This window comes from Cyprinodon tularosa, unplaced genomic scaffold (genome assembly GCF_016077235.1).
Source record: "Cyprinodon tularosa strain WSP-4 unplaced genomic scaffold, ASM1607723v1 ctg339, whole genome shotgun sequence".
Taxonomy (NCBI): Eukaryota; Metazoa; Chordata; class Actinopteri; order Cyprinodontiformes; family Cyprinodontidae; genus Cyprinodon; species Cyprinodon tularosa.
The window spans coordinates 127,485-139,604 of NW_024039051.1; the positions used below are offsets into that span (position 1 = coordinate 127,485).

General features: G+C 41.4%; 1 protein-coding gene across 1 annotated transcript in view; it reads left to right on the forward strand.

Annotated features, from left to right (window-relative positions):
* Nucleotides 1-12,120, forward strand: part of LOC119789452 (cyclin-dependent kinase 17-like) — a 57,398-nt gene that overhangs the window by 42,049 nt on the left and 3,229 nt on the right. Inside the window, exons 5-16 of the mRNA XM_038294328.1 lie at nucleotides 774-899; nucleotides 2,871-2,927; nucleotides 4,686-4,800; nucleotides 6,586-6,680; nucleotides 6,861-6,923; nucleotides 7,182-7,305; nucleotides 8,711-8,831; nucleotides 10,542-10,639; nucleotides 10,792-10,897; nucleotides 11,246-11,288; nucleotides 11,421-11,511; nucleotides 11,720-11,797. Coding sequence (XP_038150256.1) covers nucleotides 774-899; nucleotides 2,871-2,927; nucleotides 4,686-4,800; nucleotides 6,586-6,680; nucleotides 6,861-6,923; nucleotides 7,182-7,305; nucleotides 8,711-8,831; nucleotides 10,542-10,639; nucleotides 10,792-10,897; nucleotides 11,246-11,288; nucleotides 11,421-11,511; nucleotides 11,720-11,797 — 1,117 coding nt within the window. The remainder of the gene's footprint in view (nucleotides 1-773; nucleotides 900-2,870; nucleotides 2,928-4,685; nucleotides 4,801-6,585; nucleotides 6,681-6,860; nucleotides 6,924-7,181; nucleotides 7,306-8,710; nucleotides 8,832-10,541; nucleotides 10,640-10,791; nucleotides 10,898-11,245; nucleotides 11,289-11,420; nucleotides 11,512-11,719; nucleotides 11,798-12,120) is intronic.

The window sequence follows — 12,120 nt, forward strand, 5'->3', positions numbered from 1 at the left end:
ACATGCCAATTTCCCCTGCTTCGCTGTCAGAGTCACTTTCCGTGCCGTGTGGCTCCTCGGAAATGACGCCGGCTTTTGCGAAAGCTCGAACAACAGAGCCAGCAGACACGTTAGCCCAAGCATCTACAATCCATCCGCAAACTGTGGCGTAACTTGCCAGGCGCTGCCTTCCACTTTTCGTGAAACTGTGGTCTCCGCCGGTCATCCATCGCTCGCGGCTGCTCGATTTCCATGTTTCTCTGCGTAGCTGATAGCCTTCAGTTTAAACTGTGCTTCATAGGCGTGTCTCTTTGCCATTTTCAGGGTTGTTATGGCAACAATGTTCTGCATAAAGCACATACCTGTTCTTTTATACACAATCCATGCCCACACTTCCCCCTTTAACGTTGTCATGGTGGTCTCAACAACGTATGCAGTAACAACACACATAGGGCGCACCGCACTATAGGGCGCGCCGCATATTTTGAGGGAATGCGCCTTATAGTCATGAAAATACGGTATTTCAGAAATATAAGATTTAAAGAGTTTGCCATATTTCCAAATCCATCCTTTACTATAATGTCCAGAGCTTAAGAGTTTAGCTGCACTGTAGCCTTCTTGTTGCTTGCTGAAAGTGTTGCTCTCTCTTATGCTTTTGGAGCCTGAATGAAACAGAGACGTGTCCTCACATCCTGTAGAAAATACCATCCTGTAAAATTGGTTTATTCATCTCTGCAGGACTACAGCTTCCCAGAATCTTAACAACTTCTTATTTAAACAATCTGTGTTTGCAGGACTTGAACAAACGGTTGTCTCTACCGGCCGATATCCGGATACCCGACGGCTACCTGCAGAAGCTGCAGCTGAGCAGCCCGCCCTTCGATCAGCCGCTGAGCCGACGTTCCCGCAGAGCATCACTGGTGAGGAGAGGTTCTGATATGTGATATTTTTATTGACGTCATGGACGGCAGGTCAAGGGTTAAAATCTGGGTTTGTTTCCCGGTTTTATGATGCTGACATTTTGTGACCTCAGCGTCTCTGGATAACTTCCAGAGTAATTCCCCTCTTTCTCTCCGGCACATAGCGACCTCAACGAAACCTAAGAAACAACAAAGGATGGTGTCGGCATGTTGCTTGGTTTGCTGAGGCCTATTTTTCTGTCTCTACAGTTCGAGTCCAACTAGTTTGGGTTGGATTTAGTGAGCTCGGTTCAAAGGGCGATTCCCTGGAAGCGGAGCTGATATACAGACAGGATGCTACTCAGAGGGTTTCTCCCAGAGGCTTGATTTGAGAACAACATTTCTGCATAACAATGAATCACAGCTGAAGTGTTTAAATGGGGAGTTTGTGAAGGAGGGAAATGTCCAAACAGGCCATGTTGTCCCACCTTTTAAAAACCCTTCAGAGAAGGTAGCCTTAAACAGTTATTTTTTTATTTATTTGATTTTTCATTCGAAATTTCCTGATTGAACCTTTTTTTTTCTTCACTTAATGTTTAAATGAGCTAATATTCAGCTAATAAAAGCTCCCTGCTTTATTAAAAATACTTTAAATTTTCTTATTTAACAAGATGATTATACAGGCTTATTGCACAGAGTATTAAATGGGTATTTATATAAATGGGCAATTATATAGGTAGTTATTGCACTGGGCATAAAATATAAAATAGGTTATTGCACAGGGTATTAAATAGTGATTCCTCGTGTCAATGTCAGAGCACGATGATGGTGAGTGTAAGGTCTAAGCACCTAAAACATCATACATACATACAGGGAAAGAAAGAAGGCATAGAGACAATTAATTTTGTTACTCGCGAGGAGAGTTGAAAGAGACTGCAGAGTTTACAATCTCCACCCCACTCTGCAGTCTTCAGCTTTCTCCTTGCTATTTATTGAAGAAAAGGGGATGTCCCTAATTACACCAGCTGAGGTGTAACTAAGGGAAAGGGAAACAAAAGGATCTTACTTTAAACCTCAGCACATATGTTAAAACAAAGCATGTGGTTGTTTTACAATTGAATTTTTCCAAAAACACATGTTTAGAAGAAACATGTGATAGAGGATGTTCAGGCATCCTTCACAACCCGTCCGTTGCATGACCTTAATCTGGAACAATCTTAAGCAAGAGTTAATAAAAAATTAATCACACATTATGCATCACAATAGTTCATTAGAACACAACCCATAAAAAACACAAACGGAGTATAAATAAAATATTTCTAACAGTGAGGTAGAGAAGGGAGCGTTTAACAGAAGATGGGCTGTTGTGTCATGGCCAGCTGTGAGAGGCGGGTTCATTTAACATTAGAGAAAAGCAGAAGTGAGAATTTCCAGGTTGCTGTTTTCAAACGTGCACTTTGTCATTTGCTTCAGTAATTTGCTTGAGATTTTGATTTTAGGCGTGTGATTTTAAACAGGAGAGAGAAAAAAGCAGAAGTGAGACACGTGTAGACCTCCTCGCCACCTGGTTTTCTTTATTAGCGTTACTCCCCGTTTATAAAGCCTCCGTTGTGTGTTAGACACCTGACCTTTCAGCTCTGAAGGGGCTTCATCAAAACTCCCCTCTTGATTGCATCTAATTCATACATTAACCTGATCTCTGAAACCAGTTTCAAAAATTTCACCGTATGGTTTCTTCCTTTATAAGTGGGAACCGTTTTCATTGGTTCATCTTACTGTTTGCAAACTCCCAAAAAAAAAACCCACAAGATAACTTTTTCTTGTCATAACCGATTAGTTCTGATTTGGGTTCAGGCGTTAGATCTCCTCTTTTCGCCCCTCGTCTCATGCTGTAAGGCATTCAGAAGGATTTGTCGCTGTGTCTGTTAATCTTGTCCCCGCTAATAAAGATGCTGCCAACGTTAATGATGTTTGTCCTTTTCTTTCCTCCAGTCAGAAATCGGATTCGGGAAGCTGGAGACGTACATCAAGCTGGACAAACTGGGGGAGGTATGTGAGTCTGTTGACTTTTACATTTTCCTCTCGTCTCCCGGGTGCTAATGGTGTCATAGTTACTAAAGAAGCCAACACGGCCCTCCAGGGGCCCTCTTCATCTGGCTGCACCTTTATTTGCTTCGTTTCGGTTCGTCTCAACAATAGCATCCACCTGTCATCATAGCAAGGCAACCCACATCAGTTTACTGGGCTGCAGCCTGCCAGACGAAGCAAAAGGAAACAAACTAAGGTCATAAACACAATAGGCTCAGCCTTACAGGGACGTATGTAGTGACTCGACTCTGTAGCAAACCACGCACTAGCAGTCTTCCCACGTCACATTTTCAGCCCAATCTTGTACTGCTGGGTTCACATCCAAGCAGACGCAGTTTGACACAAAGGGATCTTGTTGGTACTAATTCAATGCAATACTATTCAGTTTATTTATATAGCGTCAATTCACAGCACGTCATCTCAAGGCACTTTAAAATTCAACCAGATAATACAGTCAAATTGATTAAAAGTTTTCTATCTAAGGAAAACCAGTTGACTCAAAGGCAATCCCTCACACTAAGCATGCTTATAGCGACAGTTTAGAGGAAAAACTCCCTTTGAACAGGAAGAAACCTCCAGCAGAACCAGGCTCAGTGTGAGCGGCCATCTGCCGAGGCCGACTGGTGTTCAAGGAGACAGAAGCAGAGATCCAAAAGGCAGCTGTAAAACAGCTCCACAGGCGGCCGCATCCAGGAAACGCTCATCCAGGCATAAAAGCTCCGAGCCAGCTCCATCGTCAGAGGACGAAGAGGACGAAGAGAGCACATCCAGTCAGTCACAGTCAGAGAAACAGTACTACACTGAAAAATAGGCAGAGCTCAAACATCTATAAACAAAGGTGTTCAGGGTTACCGCAGGTCCTTAAAAAGTCTTAAAAGGCATCGAATTCTTCAAAATAAAACTTAGGCCTTAATTGCTATTGAAATGTCTTAAATTAGTCTTTCGTAGGTCTTAATTTTTAAAACATCATAAATAGGATTATTTCTATTAGGATTTATTTTTGTAATCTAAATAAAAGATTAAAATTTAAAATTTACAATTTTTTTTTTTTTTTTAAATAACGGTTCGCCATTATTGGTTCCGTCCCGATAGCGGAACCAATAAAAGCGTTGTTGCGGCCGGGACATTTGGGAGATGCGGCATTAACTTTTTGTCTGGTGTAAATGTAACCAAAATTGGCTCCAGCCAAGAGTTTTCTCCATGGCTAAAACCAGGGAACATACATGAGGATCAGTGGATTTGGTGCAAGAAGTCATTTAACCTTGGAACGATGTGAATTAAGGCAGTGGAGTCACATGCGAAGCACGAAACACAAAGCGTTTCTTGTGTTTCTTGTGAATTTTGTCTCAAATTTTTATTTCAAGTGGCATTAAAAAGTCTTAAAAAGTCTTGAATTTAACTTGCCTTATGCTGTAGGAACCCTGATGTTAGTTACTAATAGAAAATAGATGCAGGTTAGTGAATTTATATCTGGGAAATTAAAAAACTTTATTTTGATGTTTTAATGTTTGTATTTGCAGACTTTGTTCTTTTTGCCATCAGTTAAATATATTCAATTCCTTTCTACGCCCCTCCGTCCCATTGTGTTCTTTTAAAGGGCCTTTAGAAATAATGATATTTAAAATTAGAAGGTTAAAGTGGGAAAAATCTGCCATTTTGCCATGAACGTGCATCCTCTGTCCAGCATTGTGCTTTAAGTCTTGTCCTGCTGCTCTGCAGGGAACCTATGCAACAGTTTTCAAAGGGAGGAGTAAGCTGACGGACAACCTGGTGGCGTTGAAGGAGATCAGACTGGAGCATGAGGAAGGGGCCCCGTGCACGGCTATCAGAGAAGGTAACAACACTTGGAGGTTATGTAACAAGCAAACAAACCTGTTCTGCTTTGAGGTAAACGTAACGCTAAGAGCTCCAGGGCTGTTTTGAGGTTAGCATTAAAAGTATATGAATGCAACAGGATCCTGATACACTGAAGAAATAGTTTTTGATGCCTTAAGAAGATAGGACTGTGACAGAGCTGCAGGGTCATAGAACATAATAATAGCTAATAATAATTTATGCTGTTCACCTTTAGCGATATTAAAGTGGCAACATCAAGCAACAGGGGAGTGGTGGTCTAGTGGTAAGGGCATAGAGCATGGAATCCTGAGGTTGTGAGTTCGAAATCCACTCCCACAGACTGCCACTCTGGATCCCAGAGCAAAGACCCTTAACCCCACACTGCTCCCCGGGCGCCGCATAATGGCAGCCCACTGCTCCCAAAGGGAAGGGGTTAAATGCAGAGTTAATTTCATTGTGCTGTACTTGTGACAGTGTAATGACAATAAAAATGCCAGACAAAAATGACATGAAGGCCACAGAACGCCAATCCAATCCACTTTATTTATACAGCACGATTTCAATAAACACAAGTGCTGCACAAAAAGATAAAATACCTCAAATAAATAAAAGTAAATAAAATAAAATAAAAGCACTGCCCGCACAGGATAAAAATATGCATCTGTATACATAAAATCAACACTCTACATGGTGTCAAAAGCCAGTCATTAAAATTCAGAAAATTTAAAGACATCCAAGCTTTAAGGTCATGTAAACATTTTAAAAGTGGTTCAACAGAGTAGGAATTAGCCTTTTTGAGGGGGACATACATCTGGCTGTCATCCGCATAACAGTGAAAGGAAATGCCATGTTTCCTGAGAATGGAGCCAAGTGGGAGTAGATAGAGAGAAAATAAAAGAGGTCCAAGCACGGAGCCCTGTGGGACCCCACATGAGAGAGGAGCAGTGGAGGACACAGAGTCATCTAAGCTGATACAGAAAGTCCGATGTGACAGGTAGGACATGAACCATTCCAATGCTGAGCCACTGATGCCCACCCACTGCTTCAAACGAGAAATCAGGATTTCATGGTCCACTGTATCAAATGCTGCAGTCAAATCTAAAAGTACAAGGACTGTCCAGAGTCAGTAGCTAAAAAGATGTCATTAAAAACTCTTAAAAGCGCTGATTCTGTGCTGTGCAATATTTTAAAACCAGATCGGAAAATCTCAAGAACATTTTGTTCATTTAAAAAGTCCATGAGCTGGGAATAAACAATCTTCTCTAAGATTTTTGAGAAGAAAGGCAACTTAAAAATAGGCCTAAAATTTGACAGAACAGTAGGATCCAGCCCAGTTTATTTAATAAAGGCTGATCATGCAGGTCAGGGATAGTTGTGTGCAGAAGGTTCAAGCAGTTTTAGCTTTTTAAACAGCATCTGAAACTTTGTTTACAGTTTAATAACTTTAATAGCACCACTACCTTCCTAAGAGATGAGGGTAAAGCAGGAGTCTGACTATATTTCTCATTGGTAAGCAGAGTTTTTCTGCGTGACTCCTGACATATCAGCCACCTAAATGTTACACTGAACCAGTCCTTTTGCAAATAGGCCAAGATGTTATGTTCTAGGTTATAAAGATCAGAAACATTTGTAACAAATAGTAAATGGAGAAAGCGACCGTGCATGTGATTTGAAGACATTGCTACTTAATGGCGAACAGATGCATGTATCTGTCATGAGGTTATAAATTACTTTTATTTGTCTTAGATTTGCTACTAGTTAATCCTCTCCTCTTTGTTTTTAGTGTCTCTACTGAAGGACCTTAAACACGCCAACATCGTCACGTTGCACGACATCGTCCACACAGACAAGTCTCTCACATTGGTGTTCGAATACCTGGTGAGGCCGCCTTCACCTCCTCAGCCTCCTTGTCCTCTAACTCCTCCTCTCATTGCGGATGCTAAAATATACTCCTTCATTTCTTTATTATTCATAATGTTGTGCATTTGAAGGGTTGTTTTCCAAATGTTAAAGGGCTTTTCAGTTCTCTTCTCTAAACGCCCTCTCTCTCTTTTCCAGGACAAAGACCTTAAGCAGTACATGGATGACTGCGGGAACATCCTGAGCATGCAGAATGTAAAGGTGAGACCTCACAGGTGGCCAGCTGCCTTAATAGACTCCCAAGAGGTTTTCTTTTTTTTTTCCTGTCTGTCTGCTGGTGTAAATCCAAGAAATGCTGCTAGTGTGCCCCCTGGTGGCAAGAGACTGAAGTTAGCAACCCTGTGTTGGAAGTCATTTATAACACCCTGATGTGCTTTTTATCACATTATTATACCACAATAAATCTGATGTATTTGTTACATACTAGTTTTATTAATCACTGATATTTGTTTTCTGTAGATTTTTCTGTTCCAGATCCTGCGAGGCTTGGCCTACTGTCACAGGCGGAAAGTTCTCCACAGAGACCTGAAGCCCCAGAATCTGCTCATCAACGACAGAGGAGAGCTCAAACTGGCTGACTTTGGTACGATCCAGAGGCGTGATAAAAGTTTCAGTTTAGGGTCCTTTTATGCCTAATTCTTTTAGATTATGGCCTGGATCATGGGTTTTATTGTAAAAAAAAAAAAAAAAAAAAAAAAGCAGAAAGGCTTCTTAGAATATATATATATATATATATATATATATATATATATATATATATATATATATATATATATATATATATATATATATATATATATATACACTACCCTTCAAAAGTTTGGGGTCACATTGAAATGTCCTTATTTTTGAAGGCACTGTACTTTTCTAAGATGATAACTTTAAACTAGTCTTAACTTTAAAGAAATGCACTCTATACATTGCTAATGTGGTAAATGACTTTTCTAGCTGCAAATGTCTGGTTTTTGGTGCAATATCTACATAGGTGTATAGAGGCCCATTTCCAGCAACTATCACTCCAGTGTTCTAATGGTACAATGTGTTTGCTCATTGGCTCAGAAGGCTAATTGATGATTAGAAAACCCTTGTGCAATCATGTTCACACATCTGAAAACAGTTTAGTTCTTTACAGAAGCTTCAAAACTGACCTTCCTTTGAGCAGATTGAGTTTCTGGAGCATCACATTTGTGGGGTCAATTAAACGCTCAAAACAACAGGCTACTGCGGGTACTATTTAATCAAGATGCCAGTTGGGGACCTGTGAGGAATCCGTTTCTTAAACTAGAGACTCTGATGTACGTATGTTCTTGCTCAGTTTTGCAACACGGTCTCCCACTTCTTTTTCTACTCTGGTTAGAGCCTGTTTGTGCTCTGAAGGGAGTAGTACACACCGTTGTAGGAAATCTTCAATTTCTTAGCAATTTCTCGCATGGAATAGCCTTAATTTCTAAGAACAAGAATAGACTGTTGAGTTTCAGATAAAAGTTCTCTTTTTCTGGCCGTTTCGAGCATTTAATTGATCCAGAAACTCAATCTGCTCAAAGGAAGGTCAGTTTTCTAGCTTCTGTAACGAGCTAAACTGTTTTCAGATGTGTGAACATGATTGCACAAGGGTTTTCTAATCATCAATTAGCCTTCTGAGCCAATGAGCAAACACATTGTACCATTAGAACACTGGAGTGATAGTTGCTGGAAATGGGCCTCTATACACCTATGTAGATATTGCACCAAAAACCAGACATTTGCAGCTAGAATAGTCATTTACCACATTAGCAATGTATAGAGTGTATTTCTTTAAAGTTAAGACTAGTTTAAAGTTATCTTCATTGAAAAGTACAGTGCTTTTCCTTCAAAAATAAGGACATTTCAATGTGACCCCAAACTTTTGAACGGTAGGGTAGTGTATATATTTTTAATTGCTACATTCCTTGTTCTTTTTCATAGATTTCCTGTTTTTTTGTGTCTAACTTTATTAATGCTCTCCACAGGCTTGGCGAGGGCCAAGTCCGTGCCCACTAAGACATACTCCAACGAGGTGGTGACGCTTTGGTATCGGCCTCCGGACGTGCTGCTGGGCTCTTCTGAATACTCCACGCAGATAGACATGTGGTGAGTGGGTCTCACTGTGTGAGGAGATGGCGACCGGTCCGTATGTCTGCGCAGTGGAGGAACAGGCAGATAGATTCTCTGAAACAGAGATTTAAGCAGCTTAAATCTGGTTTAGAAAATGGTGCATTGTGACCTCTTATCCTTGTCTTGGAAAAGCATGTGAAGCTTTTCAGATCTTAAAATAACGTACCTTATTGATCGATGTATGATGAAGAAGGAGACTGAGGCAGGGGTATTAAAGGTTTGGACTAAATCTGAACTAAAAACTGGAAATTTTAGTATTTATTCCCAACACATGATTAAGCTTTGATCTAAACTGTGTTACTTTACATTCGGCATCATCCAAAGCTGCTGAGCCCCACAGCATGATGCTGCCATCATTATGTTTCTCAGTAGGAGTAGTATGTTTGGGATCAGGTTTTTTATGCTAAAGTTAAAGGGATAGTGGAGGATTTTCTTTTTCTAGGTGAATCATCCAAATAAGTGGTCCTCCTAATTGTCAATCATTCTGGGGTTATGTTTACGTAAGGCCGTCCTATATGCTCGTCCCGTTAGCCATCTTCTTCTGCGCATGCGCACTTTCAGGCGTATATCTGTGGTGAGCTGCAGTTTCAGACAGCTGTTGAAGCTCACCTTTCACCACCGTTCTGTGAAAATGGCCGAAGATCATAAGAGAAACGGTGTCTACAAAGTGTATGAGAGGAAAAGAAAGGCAGATATATCCCAGAATGCTTTGCGTAGAGAGCACTCCTCGCAAAGCATAATGGGATTTGCTGTCAGCTTAGGCTGTCGCTACTCGACAGCAGCGACTAATAACAAAGATGAGGAGGATTTACGTCATCAACAGGGAGCAAAAAGTACTGATCATCAGTCGGAAAGGTCAGTTAACTGAGTTTGCTATAAAGTCCAGTATATTTTCCCCGCTCTATATATTGATTGAGGGATTTAGGGGTTATGGTGGATGTTGAGACGCAGTAAGTTTGTATGAGCTATGAGAACAGGAACTTTTAACTTTTAAACAGAGCGTGCACAAGGAGAAATGGGCTTGTGCACGCTCTTGCACGTGTTTAATAACCGTTCCCGCTTACGAGAAGGTAAAGGGTTGTGCTTGTGCATTTTTTAAAAAAGTTGATAGAGCTGGTCTTTAAAAAATACAAGAAAAACCTCCATTATACCTTTAAGGGTTCAGATCTGCACAGAGCTTCCTCTTCTACTGATGGTTCGTATGAAATCTAGAAGTCTCTGTCCACCGCTGCCTCCTGCTCAATCAGGACAGATTGCTGCAAGCTGGTGACTTAGTGCACTGGACAGTCTGTACGGTTGGTTTAATTAAAGCTGCTGTATGTGACGCCCCCTAGAGAGAATATGGGGTCATAAAAAGAAACTAAATTAAATCAAATTGCTTGAATTTTTTTTTTCTTTTTGGCTATATAAATGCTTCATTTCCTGTATCTCATCTGTTCTGTTGCCTTGACATATAAATCGCTATACACTTATAAACTGTAAACATTTTTTGCCATTTTTTTATATAGAAAAGTGAATCTTTTTGGTTCTAATTAAACCGAACATGAATGTATCTGGGGGGGGGGTTTATAATGGACAGATTGCATCCAGCCTGTAAAGCTCTGAGAACTTGATCCAAATGTTGGTGAGAGTTTAAGCCGAGCTTTTTTGTGACCCCCCCCTCCTTCTCTAATCTGATCCCATCAGGGGAGTGGGCTGCATTTTCTATGAGATGGCTGCCGGCCGGCCACTGTTCCCCGGCTCCACGGTGGAGGACGAGCTGCACCTCATCTTCAGACTGTTAGGTTAGTGCTGCCCCCTGGTGACAAGGAAAGAACAAACACTCCACACTTTGAGCATTAACCTTTTAATGCATGTAGCCCCCCCGCTGACTGTATGAAACCACCCCTCCAGCTGGTGCGCTGAAGCCTGACTCAGATTAAATGTCCCTCTGCAGGCACTCCCACAGAAGACAGCTGGCCTGGAATCTCCTCCATCGATGAGTTCAGGTCCCACAAGTTCTCCAAGTACAAGCAGCAGCCTCTGATCAATCACGCACCCAGGTAGGACAGAGATCTATCACTGTTATCTTCCTGATACTTCTGGACTTATACTATCATAACCTCCTGCTTATTTCTGGCAGTCCACTAATGGCTGGAAATGGGAATGAGCAGATATTCCTGGTTAGGCCGAGGTATAACAGAAGAGCTGTTAGACGTAGACGTTCGTGTGGCTGAGGTTGTTTAGTTAAGAGTGTGCGCTCTTTGTCACTTCCTGTAAGGAAATCCTGTGGAATAGTTGACTCTGTTTGGCCGAGTTTCCTTCCTCACAGCCGCCAGCATCTGTGAGTCAGCCCACCTTACTGACCCCCCCCACTCCCTCTTTCTCCTCTTCCCCACCTTCCCATTTAGGCTGGATAACGACGGAATCGAACTGCTGACATCTTTTCTAAAAGTGAGTCACACCACCTGACAGAAACGGATGGAACATTGAAGACAAAGCTAAATGCTTCAAAGCCACATTAGGATTTCATTTAACAACTTCAGATTAGGTCTTATTCTCTGCTTTAATCCACCTAAATTCTAGTATGAATCCAAGAAGAGGATCGCTGCTGATGAAGCAATGAGGCAGCCGTACTTCAGGACCCTGGGGCCGCGCGTGCACACGCTGCCAGAGAGTGAGTAATCACACTGTGATGCAGAAATGCAGCCAAGTAGGTACAGCTTAAGATATTCCAAAGCAGCAGACTTTCTGCCCCCATTTCCCCCTTGCAAAAGAGATCTCGATCTCTAACGGTTTTAAATCAATGAAATGAAAAGGGCACAGAAGGCTGCTAAGAGCTTTATACCAAACTCTCCAGGTGACCGACTCTGTCTCCTCTGCAGACATGTCTATATTCACTCTGAAGGAGGTGCAGCTGCAGCGTGATCCCGGCTACCGGAGCTCCTCGCATGCAGAATCAGGTGAGACCATTAGTTCACATGTTCTAACCTTCACTGTGTTTTCTAGTTGACCAACACAACATGGAACGTGTTTGCAGTGGCAATGTGATAGAATATTAAAAGGTTTGGGGGTACAAACACTTTATTTAAGAAGATCTGCAGCAGCTGGGAGCTTTAAAGATGCTCCTGTTTGCTCGACATCACAGCTAACGATGCCGAACTAAAAGCATGTTTATCCTGGTTAAACAATCTGACTAAATTCTCTTTTTTTTAAATGCTTGAATATATTCATGAATCTGCTTCGAAAGATTAGATATTAAATAAGCAAACATTTGAAATTTGCA